This window comes from Zosterops lateralis (assembly GCF_965231275.1).
Source record: "Zosterops lateralis genome assembly, chromosome: 1".
NCBI lineage: Eukaryota > Metazoa > Chordata > Aves > Passeriformes > Zosteropidae > Zosterops > Zosterops lateralis.
The window spans coordinates 46,383,362-46,407,966 of NC_139762.1; the positions used below are offsets into that span (position 1 = coordinate 46,383,362).

The window sequence follows — 24,605 nt, forward strand, 5'->3', positions numbered from 1 at the left end:
TTATTCCTCTGTATGCTTTCATCTGGAAGGTGGTAGTTGAGAGGCAAATGTGGTCTTTACATATACTTACCATAGTCAGGTGAATAGGGAACAGTATTACTGCTCAGTGTCTCTATTCACACAAGATCTGCATTATAAGAACTAAAGAAAACTTGCAGTTGGGGTCTGAAAAATTGGCAAAAGGTCAATTTCTTTTTTCTGTAGGGTTATGTTCAGCTTTCAGCTGTGCTCCATGGCATCCTCAGTTTACTTGAATTAAAAAATAAACTGGACAAATTAATGGAACAAAAATCCATTGAGAGCTATTATGTGTATAAAGTCTGCTTCTGGCTCAAAGTCCTTGGGCTGTGAATTCCTGGAGACTGAGGAAAGTGTTCAGTATACCTGTCATGGGGGGCTTCTCCTCTTGTCAAGTGTTTAAGATATGTTGTTAGGGTAGGTAGACCTATTTGAACAGAGTCGGATTCTGCTTTGCATACTAAAAATGAATCCATGGGAATCTTTCTGTATTGTGAGATTTTAGTTACTAACTGCAAAAATTTGTCTTGCATCTCCCATTTTTATACGAGAAACCAATTTGATTTTTTATAACTTAAACAGATTGACTTGTTTTCTGAAGCAAGTTGTTTCTTAGAGAAATTAACTAGTTAAAAATACACAGCTCTGAGTTATAAGGTTAATTTTCAGTCTGTGCTCTTTATTTGGCTGGCTGTGGAGTTAAAAATTAACAGTAATTTGGGGAATTCATAAAGAAGTTTGGATGTTCTTTAAGAATTAGTATTTAGCCACTGTTTATGAACAAGTTTTAGAGTTGTCAATGCTTAACATAGCACATTTTTGCAGAATTTTTATTACATCAAAGCATCACTCAGTCATTATAATTAGAGAATTTTCCCACTTAGGGAAAAAATATTTGGGAGGTGATTTGGGATGGGTGAAGAGATAATTGTGCTCTTTTTAAATTAGAGATTCAACTGGCATCATCATCTTCAGAGTCCATCTTACTTCTGTCACACCCCTTTCCTCCAAAAGTTTGTAGCATTTACTGCCTTTCTCCTACCTTTTAATTTAAGCAATGTAACTAAAGTAGTTAATCTTCTAGACTGGTAACTGGTTCTGCTGTGAATAAGATTAAACAAATTGAATTCTTTATCTTTCGTCGTTCATCCTCCCCCACTTTTATCAGTAACTGATAAATCTCACCTCCCATTCTTTAAGCTTTTTTCCTATTGTCACAGTCTTGCAGTGCCCACACCTTGGACACATTTCATTTTGTTTATTTAGTTCTTTTCCCATAGTCAGATTGTAATATTCATATATATGTGTGTGCATGTATGTAATATATAAAATATGCCCATATATGTACATGTGTGTGACAATCTTGAAGTCTGTGTGAACTTGTCATACTGTATCGTGTGATGTGAAAAAAGAAGAAATGTGCCTGGTGCCAAGAGTTCTGTGGCAGTTGATTGTGAGCAGCAGAAGAGGGAGTGGGAGAACAGCTTGGTGAAGCCGGCAGGGCTACTTCTGTCTGTAAGCACTGGCTGGAGTGCAGCCCTGCAGCATTCCCTCAGTCCCACCCTACTCCCTGGGTCACAGCTGGAGCTGAGGAGCACGTGGAGACCTATGGAGGGGCTGTAGCATCATGATGCAGGAAAGGCAGGTGCTGCAAAAAGACTATTTCTAATATAAGACTTCACAAGTCTAGTACCAAAGTGTGTCCTCTATGACCTTTAACTATCAAGTTATAGGGAGAAATCATGACCTTACCAGAGTTTCTTTGAATTTTATATGGGTAATACAGAAAGGAATCACCATCAATGTTCACTCAAGGTGATTAATTCCTACATTTAAAAATTAATTTATTTTTGCTGTAGAAGCAATATTAATGCAAAATCTCACTTCTTCCACACTTCATGTTTGTCAGGCTGATTAAGAGCAAATCACTAATTTACTGTTCCTGCTAATATAAATGTCAAGACAAAGAGAAAGCATTTAAGGGAAAACATATATTGAAGTAAATCTGGGATGCATGTTTTTTGGAGAAAGATTCATTGATCTTGTGACCAGAAGTTTACTATGACATTATCACTGTTCTGTCAAACAGCTGAGGTACATCTCTTAATCTCATCTAAATAAATATTGGCATAGGAATGCAGCAGTTGCTGACTGTACCTTTATTGAGCAGCTGCATTCTGATGACTAAGGTACTGAGCTATTGTGTGCTTCACAATAGAGTTTGTAAAAGAATATTGAATGTCCGTGAATGGTTTCTGGCTGGCAGAGGTTTCCACATTATGCATCTGAACTCTGATAATTTATCTAGAAATTTGTCTGGTTTGGCTTCAGTCATGTATTCTTTATGCACTCCTTGTGTTAATGTCTTCCTGAAGAGTTTGTATTGCAGGGTGATAATTAGATTTTAGAATGTCAGTCTTCTACAAAGCAAAACAATTTAAATCTTAATATTCTACTTTTTACTTCCTGTTTTTAACTGTAGTCATTTACTCATTATAGTAAATGTTTACTTTTCAGATATATTTTCTTCTGTAAAATGTTTTTATAGGCAAGCTTAAAAATCATTCCTTTGCTAAGGTAGATTCATTAGCCATATGTATGCAAAAAGATTAAGCCTACCATGACACAATCTTAGTTTACCCATTGTAACTTTCTAATTACAATTATAATAGAGCATCATCTCAAAGACTTGGCTGAAATTTTGGTAATTTTTCTTTCCTCTTAACTTTCTATTTCGGGTTCTCTGTTTATATTACATGGTTCCGTTTCTGCCCATTGGATGTTTTGATCAAGTATTTCTTTACTGATCACAGGGATACAGGAAGCAAAGTTGTGCCATTTTATATACTCAGTTCCTTTCAAACTCCTGACTACCAAATAAGATAATAACCTGTTCAAACATTGTGATGCTAAATGCAATGACTGACAGTTTACTCTGCAGTTTAACTGAAGGCCTCAAATTGATTCCCGTGGCAGATACTTAAGCACTGTTTGGTGAGTGATATTGCTTTTAATTTTCTGTTGCTGTCATTTTATTTGATATGGAGTTTAGCAATAATTAAGATCTTTACAGAGGAAAGCCAAATTTCTTTCAGTTACCTATTGGAGTAAAGTGCAATATTTCTCCTTGGTGCATATTTCATTCATTTGACTAAAGCAGAAAGGATGTGTATGAGGGTTGATAGCTCCTTTCACTGCTGCAGAGAACCAAGGATTATTCTGTAAACAATCCATTACTTACTGTATATTCTCAAGTTCTACATTTGCTTGCCCTGTGTCAAATTCTGGAGCAGGATTTAAATTCCCTTCACGTAGCTATCTTTAGGGCTCACATCTGGATGGCACTGCAGGAGCATATTGCTGAAAGCAAACAGACTAGCAGTTCTGATGGTAACAATGGAGTCTCAGAAAATACTGAATGCATGTATAAGATTCCATTAAAAATCAGGGAGTGAGAGGGATGTGTAATGCAGTCCATTTAATGCAGAACTCTCCAGAGAGTGAAGTGGGGATTATGCCTGCTCCTGTGCTTATTAAAGACTAGTATAGAGGATGCTTGTTGGGCAAATGGTATCTCCATAACAGACGCTCTGATACTCATGAATAAGTTTCTAATTATATCTTAATGATCTCAGCCACAAATAGGAAAACAAAAATCTTTGTCTCCCTGAGTGGTTACCTTAGTGGCTGCAGGATTGGCAAGGTTTAGATTTTCCATCTCCTCTCACTAATCCCAGGGGGCTTCATTGTGAGAAATGAGACTTGTTTATGATGGTGAATTAGATTGCTGTAAAAGGTTATTTCAACAGACAGTTGGGAAATCATAATAGAATAATTTAGTAAAAATAGGAGCTAAAGTATGTTTAATGAAACATGATTAGATTTAATTTTCTTGCTATTTCAATCATTAAAGGTACATTATGCTTTCTCAGACCTCATTTGGGCTCTTTGCCATGGACCCACTCTTAGTAACAGACTGAAACTTGCATGTTCCATTAGGATATAAAAATGGCTAATGATACTCTAGTCTCCTCTCCCTGGCTTTTGTAAAATTTCTGTTACCAGCTTTTCAGATATATTTTAGCTGTTTTCCTCTTTGATCCTTTTATTCTCTCACATCTATTGTGCACATTTTTCAGTATGAATAACTGTTCAGGGAGTATAAATTGAGTGAAATGAAGTAAAAGATTAATATAGCTACCTAAAAATTGTGAGGTGGCTTATTATGAGTAATTAAAATTTGTTAATTCAGTTATTACTAGGATTCTGTGTTCTAACAAAGCTTATGTTTTGATTTCTTCATATAAAAATATGTTTCTATGCTGTCTTATCCAGTGGTACAATTCTTTGGATTTTTTGGGCTTTTTTGGTTTGGTTTTGGGGGGGATTTTTAATTGGGTTTTGGTTTCTTTTTTATTATTTTTCTTTATTCTTTCATTTTATGGTGCAATGACACATTGTGTGCCACCACATATGGGCTAAAATTTCTGTCTGGCCTCTAGTGTTATTAAATTTAGTTCTCGATATATTATGCCTCTCTTAGCATTAAAATGTTACTTTGATCTAAAAATATCCAACTCCTTTTCAGGCTATGAATTCAAATGAGAATAAAGCTGCTCTTTGCTGGTGGACAACTTGGGTAGAGCAGCAGAACCTAGCTGATCAGCTCAGTTGGCCAGAGCACCAAGGTTGTGGGGTTGAACCCTGTATGGGCTATTCAGTTTAGAGCTGGACTCAATGATCCTTCTGGGTCCTTCCCAGCTCAGAATGTTCTGTGATTCTGTGGTCATGGCTCCATTTGTTTTCAGGATTCCAGTCTCTTGTTTGGGGGAGGAAGTATAGGGGTTATTTCGGTGTTCATTATGTTATTCCAAGTTGGATGCATGTTTCACTAAGAAGGGCTTCTTTTGTTCAGGATTAATTTTCTGCCCACAGTTGTATGGGAGGTAGAGGAGAAAGGCAGATCTCAGGGTAGCCAGTGGTCATGTCAATCAGGAATGCTTTAGGGGAAGGGCCGACATGCAGATCCAAGTTCAAAATCACCCTAGAGGAAACGACTGACTCTAGGTTTCTGAAGCTCAAAATAAATATTTTGACTACTAAGCAAGATGTTTTACTAACATCTCTCACTATCTCCTACTGAAGTTGCTTCAGTTTGTATATACTAAATTTTCCTTGTCACAGAGCCTACTGATGATCTGGACTTCCACTAAAAATGAGGAGAAATGAAAGAACTAAGTCCTCTGCATTTCTTGTAAGATAGCGAACCACTGTGGGATACAGGCAGTGTGATAACCTAGCCAGTGTGTCAGTGCACACTGGGAATGCTTGTTTGAAGTCTTAAACATTTAAGGAAATTGAAAGTCTGGCTCCATTCTGAAACAGCTTAGAGTCTCAAGTCATCGATTTTTCAGCACTGCTAGAACAGTTTCATTTGAATTTTTATGTCATAGTTGAAATACTTTATGAGAAAACCTATATATATGTATATTCATGTGTAACATATTTAGTGGATCCTGTCCTCCTTATAAAGCCATAGATGTAAGTTCTCGTATAATCATTTTGTGCCTGTTTACTACTGAAATCAGCTATATGAAGGACAGAAACCCCCCACTATTTAGGGGGTTGAAGGAACTTCGTTACACTCTGAAGACACTGGAATCTCCTGTGTTTCCAGGCAATAACTGCCTTAGCAGTGATGAAAATCAGGAAAATTTTAAGTGAACTTATGCCTTACATATCGATGACTGAAATGTATCTCTGTAATTAAGTGGAATTTATTTTCATAAACTATAGGAATTTTCAAACCTGTATTCTTAAAGTTAATTTCTTGAATCAGTATGTAGGTATTTAAATAGAAATGGCTTGGGGAAAGAGATGGGTTGAGACTAAGAAGAAAACTGTAATAAAGTATTTGGAGATTACCCTGGAAAGATGTGCAAAAAGAAAAATTCTGTTCAATATATTCTTAATAGTAGTAATAACAAAATGCAGTATAACTTCCTCTGTCTTTGAGCAAGAAGTAGGACTTGCTTAGAAGTGCCTCCTATTTTGCTGAACTTAGCCATTTCTGATTCTGTCTTTGAACCATCCATTAATCTCTGATGAAAATGGAATAAGTTAAATATGATATCATATTTAGCAGCAAGCATTATACTTTTTTTCAAGTAATAGCATCTGATACTCTTTTGCAAATGCTTATGAGAAGCCAAGTTGGTTTCCTTTCCTTGTTTTCTTGTAGATGTCAGTTGAGCTTTTAAATTTTAAGTTCGGCCATGGCTCTTCTTTGCAATGTAAGAATTGACTTTAGAACAGGTGAGAGTAAAAGGTTTTGGAAGTGGTGCTTGGTTTGTGCCAGGGAAGTGCACAGAGTGCTTCAGGGAGTGTCAGTGGGGTATCAGGTAATGCTGAGTGACTGCAAATTTTTCAAGCTGTCTATTGCCTGGCGCTATTGAGATTACCACCATGGGTGCAAGGCTCAGGCTAGTCCAAGATTTGTTTTGCTATATTCTTGTTTATATACTCAATGGAGCAATTACTATTTTTTGTCTTTTCTTCTTAGTTTAATATTCTGAGTGATGAGAACTAAGTCAAAGAATCATAGAATAGTTTGGGTTGGAAGGAAACTTTAACTGTCATCTAGTTCCAACCCTCCTGCCCTGGGCAGGGGTGTCATTCACTAGACCAGTTTGCTCAAAGCCCTGTCCAGCCAGGCCTGGAGCAGTTAGGGGGATGGGGTATCCATTACTTTTCTAGGAAACCTGTGCCAGTGTCTCAGCACCCTTGTTGCAAATAATTTCTTCCATACATGCAATCTATATCTATTCTCTTTTACTTAGTTCCCATCTTAAATTCACAAGAATAATAATCTATTAGCACATAAACATTTATTATAGAACTCAGATTGTAAGTATGTTTAGAGTAATAATAATTACTATTATTGCTATTCTTGTTAGCTGTCATTTCTTACTTCATTTTACTTCTTTCTCATCAGTTCTCTTTCAGATGCTGTTCTGTGGCCTAACATCATCAGACTGTTGCTGGCTAAGGAAACACTTGTCTTTCAATATCAGTGAATTGTAGTAGTTGGAAGATATAATTCCTGTGACTGACATTGCACTCATGCTGTTTTATAGAGCTAAAATGGGGCTGTCATTTCATAAGTATGTTTCTGAAATGTATGTACCTGAAATATGACCTACTAAAGTGAACTTTGTGTTCACTTTTTCTAGGGTCACAGGTACAGACAAAATAAGAATTAAATGTAAAGCAGGAAGAAAATGAATAAAAATTACAGTGTAATGAAAAAATGCTATTTCTGTCACAGACCAACATAACCAAGATACATACACTGTCCTTAGTTCTGGTTCCAAAGGCATAGCTAATAGAAAAGCAAACTCTATAGAGTCTGGAAACTGCAGCAATATCCTGGAAAAATTTAAGTAAGGAGAAGCAATGGCCATTTAACCTTGAAATTCTCTCTTTCTAGTCTCTAGATTTATTTACTTGTTCTTTTTAATTTTTTTTGTCTTGACTACATCCTGTTTCTTCTGGTAAACAATAATAAAGCAAAATTATTTTAATCTTGCACAGAATTTAATTAGGGAATGGGGTTGGTGGCTTGTTGTTGGACACACAGTTAAGGTGATCAGTGGTTTGTATGTCTATGGGAGATTTTTGGATAAAAGTAAATTTCCTTCCTGTTGTGTCTACAAGAAAAAGAGTGTTTCTAGTATCTACATGGAATAAGAAACTGTACTTCCTTTTGCTATCTTTTTTGTATTATTATTATTTGTTCCAGTTGAGAAGCTCTCTGGCTGTGAATACAAACTGCTCCTTCCAAATGTATCCAAACATGGCTCTTAATACCAGACTCATTTCCTTTTTCCTCTGAAAGCAATGAAGCTTTTGGTGGCTATATCAACACTGTATTTTTTAGGCCTAGATTTAAAAATACTTCCGTTTGTAAACTGACATTGAGAGGTAGCAAATGCTTCAAGTCTTATTTAGCTTAAATATGTGTATCAAATCCACTTACTCTCAGGAGAGTTTTAATCACTGTAGTGCTGTCGCTGTGAGGTCAGACAAAGACGGACACGACACTTTTAAAGTCAAGTGGCAAAAGCTCCACTTTAATGTTACAGCCTATTTTTATACAGTTTTCAAAAGTATCATGTTTAATTCTAGTTGGTTAGTAACATTCTTGCCATACAGTTCATTGGTGAGTAGGTGCTCATGTGCATACCTGCTAAGGCTCTCCTTCTCCATAGATGTTTACATTTTTCTTCCAACGATCCAGGATAGTTTTCACAGGTGTAAACTGTCTTCTCGAAAGAATAGATTGTTATGCAATCTGATTTTCACTGTTAGAATTCTTTTCTCACAGGAACTTATCAGGCTAGCTTAGCCAAAGCAACAAGGCCTGAAGCATGTTTTACAAGGCCTTTCTTTTGTAAGGTTTTACCTATATGTAAGAGTGCACACAGAGAGCTGGGACTGCTCTGAATTCTAACCTTGCTCCACTATCATATTTCAGTTCTGTTTAGACCATTGAATGCACCTCAGCTCCTTTTATTCTTGGAATTCATATCCACAGCCTGGCATAAGAAGAAAATACATTCATCTTCAAGTTCTTGAATAAGTGCCAAGATAACACTGTGATGCATGGGGTATGAAAGTGTGTTTGTGTAATACAAATACTGTTTATCGGGAACATTAACTTGAGATAGAATTGAGAATAAAGATTATGTACCACTAATTTATGGAAGAAGAAACTTTATAGAGATAGTTTACCTGTAAACTCCATTCCTGTAGTTCACAAAGATACTGTAACATACTAAATTTTTTTTTTGTTTTCTGAGTTTGTAAGTATTTAATAATGTGATTATGGTAAAGGTTTGCTCATGTCCATGGCCCTTGATTAAGTGATCAAAAAAAACCCAAACCAACAAACCCAACACATACATTAGTCTACTATGCATTCTACTTTTTTTCAGTGTTTAGACATCTGGAAACAAAAATACTAAAATGGAGGAGATACCCAATTCTGTAATTTTCTGTGATGTCAGAAGGAAGGGACAAGACTAGTGATTTGGAAGTTGTTGTAATTTAATTGTTGAATCAATCATGAATTGTCTCATCCTGACCATGGAAAAATCAGAAAAATCATGCCAAATAAAATCTCCCTATGTTTTTTTAGAGTACACATGAATTTCACTACTGAGCAAACAACTGTATTGTTTAAGAGATAATATTTATTGAGTATAACACCACAAAAAAAACCACTGTAGTAATTAATAGATTTATTTAATAATTTTTACACCTAAGAAATACAGTGTTTTGCAATGTAGAGTTTTCATTTGTAGCAATCAGTTCATAATTTCTCTTGCCTTGACTGCTTAGTGTCCTAGGAATATAGTTTGCTTAGAGCATAATTACTTGTCTGTCTAAGCCCAGTAGAGAAACATGAAAGAAATGCCCTCTCTCTCATGGGATAATAATGCTGGTTGTGTTACTTTCTCGTATTTCTGCCAGTCTGTTCACTGAGGAATATTGTTAGTGCTCCCGTTTCCTGCCATGTAGTTTGGTGCCTTGGTATCAACTAACAGATGTAGCTGCTCTAGGAGTAGCTTGAGCGGAAAAAGGCTGGAAGATGAGTTTCCTAGGACATCCATGCACAGTAGTATGTGTATTTTGAGCTGAGCAGATTGATAGCTGGTAGAGCCTGGTTGTTGAGTATGCTTGTTTGCTAAATGCGTGTCTCTTGGGAACATGCAAAATCTCTATGAACAGGTGTCCACAAATGAGATGTACAGACTGACTTAAAAAAAAAAGATACAAAATATATAGAGATTTTCCTAATATCTTTCAGACTAGTAATCAGCTACTTAAATAATTCCTTAAATAAATCATAATAAAAATTGAGGAATGATGTATTTTGAAAGTGCAAAATGTAATCAGACTATACCATGATTCTGGCAACAGAAGATTTAGCAGACTCTTTTTTGTAAATTTCATAGCTCTTCACTGTTTTCAAGTTTAGTGTAACTTGAATAAATTAGTTATCAACTTCTCTGTTGCAATTATAGATTAAATTTGAATGTGTGGGAAAAACAATGCTTTTCGAACTAAATAGTATTTTGAGGGTAGAAGGCATAAAGCAAGGAGTAAAGTCAAAAATATTAAACATGTAGATGTGTTTTTCCTACCAATTCTGCCAGCTTGAATATATCTCTCAACCCAACTACATTGTGGTAGAGAAAAGCATTCTTTCCTCATTCAGACGGGTTCAATTTCCCTGTACTTCTTTGTCAGCCCGTGGCTTCTCATTCAACATCTTTTTCACCCACACCTTCCTGAATTTTAAGAAGTCTGCTAGTACAAAGAATAAAACATTCAATATGAGATTAAGGGGGACAATGGATATTTTTTTCTATCCTTTTAAATTTCTTGTAAGACCATAGCTTTTGCTCTGTTGGGTTTTTTGTCAGAATATTTTTTTTTTCAGTTATGGAGAATGTCAGGAAAGGCTTTTCAATCCTGGTCTTGCACACCTAAGTAGGTAGTGAAAACTGAGTTAATATCAGATTTTGCTTTTAAATGCTGCTTTAGCAACTAATTAGCTCTGGATATAGGAGTAGGTTCTGAGGGAGAAGAGACAGAGACCCATTCCTTAGCAGCTGATGAAGGATTAATTAACACAGAATAGAGGACTTCTTTCCTTGTGGTGGCAAAGTATCTTTTGCATCAAAGCAAAATCCATCTAGAAAAAAAGATGTCCCCTGATTGTTATCTGTCATTTTGAGTTCTTTAGGAAGTAGCTTTTAATGAATGCTGGAAATGCAAGTCTGATAGGTGAATATTTTGGTATGGTAATTTTTGGCATAATGTTTGATTGCAGCTCCCAAGTGACTTTGCAGTTCAAATGCTTTACTGCTAATTGAGACTCTCCAAAGCATCTACAGATTTATGAGTCTAAAGATGAAGTTACTGCTGTGGTGGTATCTATTACTTGTAGAGTTTCATTGCTTCAGAGCATACTAGCATGAATTCTTCCAGAATACTGGATCTTCATTGATATCAGGGAGTTTAATTCTCCAGAGTGAGATACCTGTATAGATTTTTTTCCATACTGTCTGTTCAGTTGTGTGCAAATTTTTCTTTTTAGGAAACTTCAGTGCTATTCACAAAGAATAATTTTAATCCTCAGGGAGCTAATTTTTTTCACTACTTTTTTTTCTTGGTAGTGGGGAAATTTGTTTCTATATGAAATTACTTCTGAATGTCCTCTCTGTGAAGGAGCCTGAGAGAGAGGAGCCTACTCAGGCTCCCTCTGTTGACAGTGAAGAAAATTTTCTGTGAGAGTGGAGTTCTTTCACTAAGGTTTTTAGGTGTAAAAGACTAAGCTTTGAGGTTTCATCACTGCTAGACATTTAGGTGCAATTATGTAGAAAGACGGAACGTTACTCTGTTTTAAGAGCTGCTGCTGAATTGCTTTGCAATTCATCTGTAACAGTGAATGCAAAATTCTGAAATTTTGCATTGCCTGCTGCAGTGGATAGAAGAACAAAATCTAAGACTAATTCTACTGCTTTCTGTTAGTTGATGCTTGACATTCTAGGTTTTTTTATTAATGGTTTCTTTTCTCCTTAGTTAATCCTTCAAAATCACCTTTCCCCTATGCTCAATTAACTTTGCCTAAGCACATATTGACCAAGAACAAAGATGCTCTTTATTTTTCAATATTTCAGCAGGAATTTCTATGAGAGTTGCAAGACTTAAGATCTTCATGTGTGAACTGAATATGTTACTGTTGCAATACATCTGAAAAGCATGGTCATTCTAGAAATTGGTTGTCAGATTAGTAGTTACTCCTTTTTAATAGTTGCTCCTTTTTGTGTGACCATACCTAGAGAGAAATATTTGGTAATATTAGTTCTGGTAGAACTGTAGTTTTGAAAACATCTGATTTTTGAAAAGCAGAGTAGCAAGAGATATGATTCTGCTTACTTCTGATTTAGATAATTATTAAGGAAAATATTATTAACTTAATGTTAGAGATCCATATTTAGATGCTTTCAGTTCGTGCATAACTGGTCTTATGAATCAAACCCACAAAATGTAAAAGACTAAATTAACCAAGTAGAAAAGATTCTGATTCTCTGTTTCATAAATAAAGTAATAGCAAATCACAATAAGCTAGGTTGAATACAATCGTAAACTATGTTCCTGCAAAGAGGTCCTTGTTAGCATCAATGTTCTGGTTTATTTCATCTCAGCTATACTGCGACAAAGATTCATCACATAAGAATGGCATATTTTAATAATTATAATTCGAATATGGTTAATTTCTATTATTTTATTCTTTCAATGGATTTAGTGTGTGAAAACTCAAGTCTCTATCTTCTTATGTCCCCATATTTGCGTAACTTATGTTCATAGATCATATGTAAGCTTAAGAAGGAGAGTGTGAAGTTTAATCACTGATTATATTGAATGAGCAGGAGTACTGTGGTATGCAGTGTAAGGTTTAATCACAGCATATCTGTAAACATAGCGTTTAGGGCTTTCTCTTCTGGGTTCTTAGATACATAAGTAGAGACATATGTGAAGTCTCCCAAATTGCAAACCTCTTATTTCAACTGCAATCTCTTTTGTTATCTAAAATGTAATTAAAATACTGTAGTTTGCCTAGTACAAAGTTCTAATCCTCTTAAAAGAAGAGAAAACGCAGCTTTAGCCGTAGTATCTTGCCAAGATTCCTACTCCCTCTTTGTTAATTCACACCCTTTTACCTAAAAATACTTCAAGTGATTTCTTTTGTGAAAGTACAACCCTTCAAAATTAGAATGAAAAGTTTAATGGCCTAAATACAGTTCAGTCCTATTTGAAAAGCTTGATTTATCTTCTGTGGTTTCTTTTTTTTAATACTAGTATTTCCTTGTTATGCCCTTGGTATTTCATAGCTGTCCTTTTTAAGCACTGAAGCAATTAGTTTTGAGAAGGCTGATTCTTCAGGGTCCAGTGCTTTCCTGCCTTTCATTCGCCGAAGCTGTACATTTTAATGAAGTTGTTTCATCTGTGTTGCCAAACACTAGAATTTTACTGCTTCAATTCTAATTATCTCTGCTGGCAAATGCTATGTTTTATTAAAGCTGTCAAGTGCACTGTTCATTAAATGTCCACAGTCAGTGGTGCTGTGCACACAAATTAGATCAGCTTTACTCCTTGATAGATTATGAAGTTAAATATTTTTATATAAACCTCTAAAATTGAGTCTAACAGCAATCAGTGATGGCTTAGATAAGTAAAGCATACCTGTAGCTTCTTGGAGCCTGATATCTTGTCAAAGTCCATCATGGAACATATGTTAAATCACTAGTAGTACAGTTGAGTATACCATTTGTGTGATTATTTAATTCATTAAGATACCATTTTCCTTCCTCAAGATGTCTACATTGCGTCTTGAATTCTAATTTATATGTATTTAGGGTAAGATAAGTTTTGTTATTTATGCTTTGATATAAGTAAAAACATCAGTGCTGGTCCTTCAACAGAGGCCTGCAAAGCACAATTGATGTCTATTAAAAGCAAAAATGGCTTCACTGAAATGTTACTAACCTGGTTTATGTAAAAGATTGTTATCATGGACAACTAACAGCTTCTCTTCTAATTGCATATCTGAAAGGGGAATTTTACTAGAAGGTGTTTACTTCAAATATATTAAGCAGTAATAGAAATATTGTACTTGCAAAGAAAGTATTTGAGTCAGCTCTCATTTTGACATTTGAGGATTTTTTTTTTTTTTTACATTTGTTAATTTTATGTTCTCAGCGTATATATCATTATCCTCAGTAGTGGAAATAGTCATTCTTGCTATTTAATGTATTGTTTTCTAGCTGTTCTTTAGGAGAATTAAGAAAGTACTGTGATGATAGACCACCAGATAAACACATTGTTTATCTTTTGAAAATAATGTTTTTCTTATCCTTCAGCTATCTGTAGGAAAATAACTTCAAATTTATTTTTAGTACAATGGCTTCATGGTGTCTGTTTTCTGTATTGGTTACTTTACCTTTGAGGAATCTGGTGTTTATACTTTCCAACTTTGCTCTTGAATTTATCCAGCTGTATTTTAAACCTTTAGAGGAACAGATATTTATTGTGTTCTTTATGGAAATCATAAATAACATCTCAAAATGCTATATAAAGTAAATAGAATTTAAGAGTTCTTAGATACATATTTTTAAGGCTTGGGTAGCAAAGTACAGTCCTTCAAAAGGCTGTGAGGCTCTTCCTTGTCTCTTCTTATGATCTATTTTAGAGCACTTTATTGTGAAAAGAAGATTCATTTAACGTGGAGTTGAATAGGAGGCTGTGTATGTTTATGTATTTAACTTTCTGTTAATGTATTATACCTTAACATATGTATTTCATGGTATTTGTAGGAAATAATGCATTTTATTTTTAGTGCAGAAATAGAAAGTGTTCCTTTGACTGTATTCAAGATCTGAAGTGATTTTTGCCATCTGAAATGCTTAACTTCAGAAAAGTTTCATTATGTTCAACTTTAAATTTTTTTCAATTGCCTACTGTCAGACAGGAGATGGACCTTAATAAATCATGTACTCTGTGGCAATGAAGTAGTTGAGCAATACCAATATACTGAGAGATTTGATGGGAAAAGGACATGTGGAAGTTACCTAAGTGCATGTGAGAAACCTGTGATGCATGAAAATGTGACAATTTTTTTAGTTGTTATTTTCACTTTGGGTGCATGTTTCTATTTGGCTTTGACTCTCAAAATTGAAGAAAAATATTTCCTGAACCTTCTAGGGAGATTTGAAAAGTACTCAGGCTTATATTTACATCTAAATTTAGATTTGTCAAAGTTTGTCCTATTTTGACTTCTTGGAAGTTGTCTGAGTTATTACTGTCCCTAGTGTGCATATAAATACGTATTGGTTGCATTGCCTTATCCATCCTTTTCAGCCTGAGTGTGCAAGTGTAGTGAATATAACAAAAGAAATAAATAAAAAATAAATTTCTTTATCAACTTTTGTGCCTTCCTCTTCTCAATGTAGTCTCAACAATTGTGAAAAATCACTGAAGCAATCATCAAACATATGAAAGACGTTTAAAAAGCAATGCAGTTCAATATAGTCATAGGTCTTTAAGGTGTCTGTGAAATTATGAATGTATACAAAGAAAAATAACAAGTATACTTATGGTGGGTTATCAACCTGAGACTGAGAAGAGTAACAATAACGCCATTAATAAAAGAAACATCATACAAAGGGAAATATTTCTGGTTCTGAATATATAGTGATTAGCTTGATAAAATTCTATGCCATTTTAAAAGGTTCTAACATTTTAGACCTAGATTAGAATTCTTTTAGTTTAAAAGAACATGGGAGGAGTTTTGGATTAAGGTTGTAGATCAGGGTCCCTGGAACTGATGTTATATACTAAGATATTTGACTGGTTTTGCAGTATTTCAAGTGTCAAATTTTAAGGTATTGAGAAAGTGCTGCTTTTGTATTACCACATTTTTAATGTATTCCTTGCAAGAGGAGTACTAGGGGGTTTTTTACTGTTTTGTTTTGTTTTTGCAGAGATACCAGAACAGTATACTTGGGAATACAATGCAAACTGTGATTGCCTTACTGAATAATATTGTTGCTAACAAAAGTATGAACATGATGATACTCTTTGAAGAAGGTACGTCATCTTTATTCAGATGTTTCCCAGTCTATAGTATCTGGCACTGTGTGAAACTAAACCTCTGTCTATTTAGATTTTGTAGTGGTAGTTAGATAATCACATTGCAACTGATGTCCTCCTCATCACTTCCTCTTCCTTCCTTACCGATTTGATTACAAATTTAACTTTTAGAAAGTTATTCTTCCAAGAAAATATGCATACAGAAGAATAACAAGCTGAACATTACATTATACCCGTGAAGAATGGCTTGGGGAGAAAGGCATGGGCTAGAGTTCTGACCATAACAGTGCAGAGTGTAGAGAGACTTCTGCAAATTCTTGCTTTTCTCGCTGGTTAAACCTGTGAAAGGATAAATTGTACAGTATTTGTGCGCACTTTCAAAAAATAGCTTCAGTTCCAGTCCAATGATGTAGACTAAGACTGTGAAGACTTAGTCAACAAACCATTGCATGTCTTCATGAAATGTTTACCACCTAAATTGGGTAATAAAACACTGGCACAAGTAGCCTAGAGAATGGTTGGATGCCTCATCTTTGAGAGTGTTCAAGGTCAGGTTGGATGGGGCTCTGAGCAAACTGATCTAGCTGAAGATATCTCTGCTCATTACAAGTTTTCAACTTAGATGACCTTTAAAGGTCCTTTCCAACCCAGACTGTTCTATGATTCCATTATTTGTTTCACTGTGTTTTATTATCTAAGCTCCTTTTATTTAGAAATTGGTTCTGAAGAAAAGGTTTCAGTTATTGGAAATCTATATAAATTACAAACTTGTTTAGATATATACATTTTGATAGCATTTCTTCTGTTTATCATGAATGGATGAATGCCATCTAGCAATACAGGTCTAGGCTACCATTTGTACTATTTGTTGGTACATGTGCCAGCCTATGAATCCATCAAGATGGATAGCAGCGATCATGTCCTCATTTTCATAATTACCATAGTAGTTAAAACACTGACCCAGAAAGCAAGAGAGCTGAATTCCTGAACCTTTTTAGTCTTAAGGAATTGAAAGGGCAATGCCATTATTCAGGAGACAAACTGGAACTTGGCATTGTTGCTAATAACATGTTCCTCTCCTCTGTTGCAAGCAGATCCACTCTGAAGTTAGTGGTGTATTACAGAAGAACAGAGGCAGGGAAAAAAAAAAGAATAGAATAGTATGACTAATTTGGAAAGGGCTGGTTCATAGGATTCTGATTCTTTGGTTATTTCTCACCAAACTGTCTATCACACTTAGAACTGCTTGTAGTTTCTTGAGATTTAGATGTATGTGCTACTTTTACTATCTTTTTAGTCTTTTAGTCTACTATCTTTAGGCACACCTGCTCTCTGTCAGGCAAAATCCTAAGTCAGCATTGACCTGAGTTGCAGCAGGGTAACTTGTTAAAACTGCACAATGCAAAGAAGTTTGTTCAAGTCCCACAAGCACTGTAACCACATAATTGGCATGCCTTACTTAAGGTAATACACTCTGCCTTTCTGTATGGCAAATTAGGTGCAAAACTGTTTAACAGCATGGCAGAAATGCCTCCATTCCCTAAATATCTCCTCTTTATTGTCCTACAGAGCAAACTCCTGTGTGCTTTTTATGCTGCTGGCAGTATGTCTGTACTCTTTCACTTCTCATCTGCTCCAAAAATAAAACACATTTCTTCAGTCATGCTAGTTTCCAATTTAAGGAAGCAGAATAGCAATAATATTAAAAACTTTTTCTTGTGCTATGTCATAATGACTCCAGTAATATTTTCAGACTAATACTGATTAGATAACCCTAACTTGGGCTCACTGAACTTCAGCAACTACACTAGAGAAAGCAGCACATTTATCTCAAGTAATAATTTATCTCAAGTCAAGTGTCCCCATCTTCTCTTATCCCTTTTCCCCACTGGCTAATCTTCAGTGTGCTGGAAAACTGGACTTTGGCCAGTGCTTTATTGATTTAGGTCCTAATTGTCAAGTAAAGAACTTCTAAAATTTGATTTGCCAAGGATGTTTTGAGAGTATTGATCCTGTAATTGCAGACTGTTAGATTTTCTTTGAATTGAAAGGAGAGAGAAGTTATTCTGTACAAACTGGAGGGCTTTATATCCTTTGCATAACCATATGTAAATATATAGTATTCCCATCAGGAAAATACCTTAAACTTCTGCTGCCATATCTTTGGCATTTAATTTCTAATTTTTAAATGACTTTTGTGTGATGGAGAAGAATGCAATCTAGTAAAATGAAAACTGAGCTTCCACTTGCAGAAAAATACCCTGGAGTCCAAGTAGAAAAGCTGAACATCAGTCAGCAGTGTGCATTTGCAGCCATCAAGGCAAAAGAGGGCTGCAATGAGAAAGAAAAACTGGAAAGTTGAAGAAAGTGATAATTCGCTTCCATTCATTTTAGTGTCTAGTTTTGAGCTCCAAACTGTAAGAAAAACATTGACAAGCAGGAGCAAGTCCAGAGAAGGACAGCTAAGATGTTTAGGAGAGTAGACCACATGATGTGTGTATTTTCAGCCTCTGCCTGTACTATTATATGAATGTATTCCTTCCCAAGTGCAGAGCTTTGTATTTGCCTTTGTTAAACTTCAAAGTTTCTGGCAGCCCTTTTTTTGAGCTCTTCAGGTTCTTGAGCTCTTTCTGAATCCATCAATCCTTCATCACATCAGCTGCTTTCTTCATTTCAATGTCATCTGTAAACTTGCTGAACATGCATGTTAATACATCCTATTAACACTGTGTCTGTGCTGTTAATGAAGGTATTCAACATTCATGAGCTATTCTCCTGTGTTAAAAAAAAAAAGGCTGAAGACAGAGTATTATGGGTCATCAATTTCTCTTATTTCCTAGTTACAGTGTGATAATTTATTCATGTATATATGGAGCTTTAGAAATTAAAAACCATAGATACCTGCTGAACATTAGAAGGACCTCAGCTTAGGTGGTCATTCCTGTCAAGATTTTTGTATTTAAGAGTCAAGACATTAGCAATGAAGATTTCTTTCTGATTTTGTGCATGCCTTTCTTCAACTGCCAAGAGGCTCTATTTTTGCAGACAGATCATTTAGAGACTCATGTTATTGTTTCTTTTTGTACCTGTTAGCCTTCAGAACTCTCAAGTTCACAAAGGAGTTGTATGAGGTTATAGATTTTTTTTTAAAGGGCTGTAGCTTACCTGTTGAACTTTCCCCTTTTTCAAGAAAATCTTGCATGATGGCACTTTCTGCATTACTACTTCTGTGATTTCCTGTTATTAAAAATGATATGGTTGTGTATTTCAGCAACATTCATAGAAGGTGGATTGCCTAATATTAATTTCTCTCTTCCCTGAACTGTGTCCTTTTGTGTTACAATACATCAGACATGTACTGATAACCACTTAAAATGTTAAAGGTTAAATGGAGAATAACATATGCAACTGAAGTCACAGAGGAATTTTAAATGGCCTGTACTTGTGTTATCAGCTATTAAACATTTGTTCTGTTAACATTAATGACAATTTCCACTTAATAATCAGAGAGGAATAATATGGTTCAGTTTAATTACTGAGACTGGAATTCAATAAGGAGACTAGGATTAATATAGGGTCCCTTGTGAATAGTTAAGGAAAGATATTAAAAAGTCAAGACAATTGTGGTCATTTTCAGCATGGTCTTCTAAGAGAATGGCACTTACCCTCTCTTCTTCTGTCTTGGCTTCTGGCTGCCAGTCTTTCTTTCTTCCCTTTCCTCATATTTTGATATCGGACAATTTTAAGTTCACTTGAGAGAGCACAGAGGTCCAAATATACAAAATATGTATTCAGTCGGTAATAAGTAGTATCTGATGACAGAGACCCAAGTTAATGCCATAATTTAGGGAAAGACAAAAGGCTTATCAATTAAATATTCTTCACTAGTGTACAGCAAATAGAATAGTGCTATACATGACATGTACAAAATATAGATATCTACTTATACATTACATAGTGTAAAGATCTATTAATTAATACATCCCTGTTGCCTTTTCAGTATTTGCTTCCGATTTTCTTTCTAGGATGCCTGCAGTCTCTGTTTTAGGTTTGTAAACACTGAGTTTAATGATGTGTTGTTCAGTTCCTGAGGGGGGTACCTATGAAATGATCCCACAGGCTCGGTCAGTGTATGGGAGCAATGCACACTGGAGGGCATGCTTATAGCTGGGTGACACAGGACAAAGCCAGCATCAAGGTTTCAGAAATAGGGGCAGGGAGTCATAATGAGGAGGATGGTGACTTAACTGCCATGGAGATAGGCAAAGATACAGGATGCAGATCTGTACAAAAATGGGTTTTGTTTAGTTCTACGGGTCATGAAACAGACAGCTATACATTACTTTGTGCCTGTCATATTAAAAGGGTTGACATTTGTTGACTCTAAAATGAAAACCCTGTTCTAGATGCTAAAATTATGAGTTCCTAAGCAGGTGCTGTATGACTACAGTGGTTATTAATTTGTTTCTATAGACGGGTGCTAGAGCGGTCTACTGAAAAGACATTGTGTCTCTCTTAGATAAGTGTCTAGTGGCAAGCACTGACATACTGACAAATTTAGAATAAAACAAACCATGAAGTCAGGGTTGGCTGATTGATACGTGAGTGATGTGAATGTGCAAGGCTGCTTCATTATGTGGATGTGATGATTAATAAATAGCCAAGTGCACCACAACACTTAATGTAGTGAAATTCTTGTACTCAAGTACAATTCACAGATATATAAACCTTTTATTTTGCCTTCGGTTCAGTCTCTTGCTTTTCTTTCTTTACTTATCTTTTCCTTGGGGGGAGGGGGTTTGGTTTGTTTTTCACATTGTTTGTACAAATTAAAACCCGAAGAAGTTGAATCATTGTCTAGTTAGTAGTGCTTTCCAACTCTGAGTGTGGTTTGTCCATGGGTAATATTCAAAGGCAAGAAATGTCTTCATTCTAACTGTTGCAATATTTTGTTAATAGGAAGAGTTTGGGTGTTGTCACCCCTCAGAGGGGTCACACGTTGCAATGTGGATGTGGACCCTCACAGAGGACAAACAGGCAGCAGCAGGGTCAAACATGGAAAGCTTCTTTATTTCTCTGACTCCATTACTTATATACACTTTTTACAGAAGGCCAGGATTGGCCCAAGGAGGTTACAACCTCCTGACTCCATTGGCCACTGTGACCATCAGAGAACAACTATGCAAAACACAAGATAAATTCTAAAAATACATATAGTTTACATGAAAGCAGTGTGAGAGTCAGGCTGCAAAGATTCAAACACTTGAAAGCAAGAAAATCAGGGGCGACAGGGTATATCATATTAGATTGTAGAGAAATGTCTTTCAAATACTTTAATTGCTTCACAAGGATCTCCATTCTGAAGACATGAACAACACATCTTGTTGGAAAATAGATCTTATAGACTGCAGTGGATAACTTCTGATAGTCTGACTGCAGCTATTTATTCCTGATAATGCGTCAAATTTATTATGTTTATATAAAAAGATATTTTCAGCATGTTTGAAAAGTAATTCCAAATTTCCACTGTTATTCAAAGCTGATCTAGTAAACTGTTTTCAGCCCAGTATTGCTTATGAATGAGTTTACATTTTTAGCTTTTCTGAATCCCATTATACTCCATAAATCAGTCACCAAGTTTTTTTGATGATGATCATGTAAGGAGATGATTTAAATATAAAGTTAAATACAGTCATGTTGAATTGAATTACCTTTCCCAGACTGTACTGCTATGGTCTTGTGTTTGGCTACCATACTGAAATAACTACCGCTAGCAGTATAAGCAGAGATGTTTGTCTGAATGTTAAAAAGTTTCCATTATATGGTAGAGCAAATCTTAAACTTTATGTCTTAATGATGTTGAATCTCAGAAGCTAAAGCGAAAAGGGAATTGTGGGGTTTAGAACAATAAAAATAGTCTTTGAGTTGTGTGAAAATGTGACCACTATTAGTAGTGTGTGGTACTTTAAGCAGTTTGTGTAAAACCTGAATTTGCTAAGGAAGGACCTTTGGTGGAAGTGTAGAATGCCAGCTACAACAGTCAGAATATTCAGAAGAAAGCATGCTAGGTGCTAAAAGCAGAGACAGTTATTAAAAAGAACAGATATGCAATAAAGTTTGTAGTCAGATGATCATAACTCATTTGCACCTCATGAAAGAAAGCTCAGCTTTCATAGTTGAAGTATCCTTATTCATCTTGTGGTCCACTGCTTTGACTTTTAGTCAAATGTCAAGAGATTAATTAGATTTCAAATGTCTTTGTGCGTTGTATTGTTAAAATCTGTTAAATGCTGCATATCCTAAAAATGACACTCGTGAGACCAATATCCAACTTCAACCTTTTTCCTGGAAAAAAAAAATCTTTCAAATACACAGATCTTTACAAAGTGGGAGAATTTACCTATCTCTTAAGATGGCGATCAAGAAGAGGAACATGGATTAGTCATACAGGAGTCTGCTTGCAGGGGAAAGGCAGTACTTATAAAATTCTATAGAATACATTGCTTAAATTAATATGCCCTTTAAAAAAAAAGGCAACAACAAATAAAACCCACAGACTTAGTCTGTGAAGAATTCAGATACACATTCAGACTGGTTCTGAAGTAATTTTACTCATTCCTTACTAGTTTGTTTTTTCCTAGGAGTCTCCTGTGGAAGTTTTACAGGATACAATATAGAAGTATTTCGTTAGTGACTGAAGATAGAAAAGGTGTTTTATAGCAGTGCTTTATATATGCTTACTTAAAACTTAGTTCATATGCAATTTATTGTGATTCTGAATAGAGAGATTGACAGGGAGAATAAATCAGGGAAAGAACCTGAAACATTTTTTCTGTGTTTAATCAGTGTTTAGAAACAAAATACTCTTAATTAAATCAATGTAAAATAAGAAATATTTTTAAAATAAAAAAATTAAATTTATCATTTTGCCTGAGTAGTTCCAGATGTTGTTTCTTTATCAACTGGATGTGAGAGAGACAGTCCCTTGCTTAGGGGTACACCTTGTGGCCTCTGCCATGCAGGATGTAAGCCTTTCACAGCTCCTTCCCAGTACTGTAGTAGTTAGTTCAGCCCTTGAGCACAGAAATGTCTCTGATAGCATGATAGCAGTCCTATGCTGTGTGTCTTGTGTTCATTTGATTTACAGTTTGTAAGAGAAGTCAATGGTGATTGAGCCTGAAGAAGTTTCTTCTGGGATGTTACGAAGCTCAGAATGCTTTTTAGCAGTATTAAGACATACTTTTCTGACCCAAAATGCCAGTCACTGAGGTGGAAGTGTGTAACATCACATGGGTAAACTTAGAAGCCTAGTATCATAAAAGATATGTGGAAATCATGTCAAAATAGCATGGTAGTAGTGAAGTCTTTGAGGAAAAAATAACCTGTGTCATCCTATGATATTCATCAATGCAGCCATCTGAAAAGGATGAAAATAGAAATGGTAATTGCTGTGAGGAACAGTTATGCCATTCAAGTAGAACCAAGCCTGTTGTTTACCCATAAGGCACAAAATATCACAGCATGCTTGCTAGAACTTCAAAGGATAAAATAAGTGAATCAGGTTGTTACATCTTGTCTCTCTAGTGCTGTACTGTAAAAGAGAACTGGCATTCCTGTGGCTGGAGTTGGTGTCCTGATGCTATCTATCCTTGTGGCCAGCCAAGCAGATCATCTTGCAGTGTAGGCTGGCTGCTTGAACAACTTAAGATGTCTCATTTTAACACCTAATTGATGGAAAAAAATAGAATAATAACAAAAATATTCAAAGCCTTGCTGTTCCATTATATTCTAGTCTGAGAGGCTTTATGAAGACATCTGATCAGCTTAGTTTAATGGTGGGAGGTTAGTTCAATAAATATAGCAATTTCAAAACCTAGATTGTCCTTAAATTTTTAAGATGCCAACCATAATAGACGTTTTCTGTACCTTTCTGATACCTAGACAAATTCCAGACTTAAGGTTTCAATGGAGTGAATGCTCTGATTGATACTGCTTGGAGGCAGAAACCTAAACTGAAAAAGTAAAATTTTTTGTTAAAATGAAAGCATAGATTTCCAATCAGGTTGAGGTTGTGGGTATCCAAAGGTTTCCTGATGACAAACTCAGGACCATCTTCAGTCTTCAAAGCCTTATGCTCCTTCTCACCCACTTAGTCATGGAAATGTTTTTTTTTTTTTTCCTCCTCTCTAGAGACTGTATTCTTTGCATTTACTCTAGGTTCCCCTTTTCCTGCAGTTTGATTCATTTTCATCTGACATTATGCTAGTATTCCCATGAACTGCAGTTCAAATAATATGTATTAGTACTAGTCTATTTGGTCAGTTTGAGGAAAAATGAGTAACTAGGTAACCATGCATCTATAATATTCGCAGGTTAAATATTGACAATGCAAACTATTTGTTACAGATAATAAATTAAATCTAATTATGATGATTATCCCTGTGTATCTTGTCAGATATAAATAGTAAGCTGAGAAGTCATTTTAGAAGATTAAATTAAAAATGTAACTGTATATTTGAAAAGAGACATTTTAAATACAGTTACTGTATTACTACAGCCATAGGTTGTAGAGCTATCACATATGTTCTATTCTAGCAGTTAGAATAGTCTTGGTATGAAACCAATGTACCATGCCAATTTGAGGTACGTGTAAAGTCACAAAAGTATAAAGTACACAAAATTAAACTACATCAATCATTCTGTCATAAGGAAAGGTTTCTTCAGATGCACTTGTATGATCCTACTGAAAGAAGTTCGTTTTGTCAGTTCTGGTTTTGGCAGAACCAGATCTATCTAGTGGACAGATAAATGAAATCTGAGGTTTTTCACTGCTTTGAAGAATGGTTGGGGTTTTCTGTTTGTTT

The 24,605-nt window shown here is 35.3% G+C and overlaps 1 protein-coding gene across 1 annotated transcript in view; it reads left to right on the plus strand.

Moving 5' to 3' along the window:
* The window catches only part of ULK4 (unc-51 like kinase 4), a 213,383-nt gene that overhangs the window by 110,706 nt on the left and 78,072 nt on the right, over window positions 1-24,605 (plus strand). Inside the window, exon 32 of the mRNA XM_083863372.1 lies at window positions 15,633-15,738. Within this exon, the coding sequence (XP_083719498.1) occupies window positions 15,633-15,738 (106 nt within the window). The remainder of the gene's footprint in view (window positions 1-15,632; window positions 15,739-24,605) is intronic.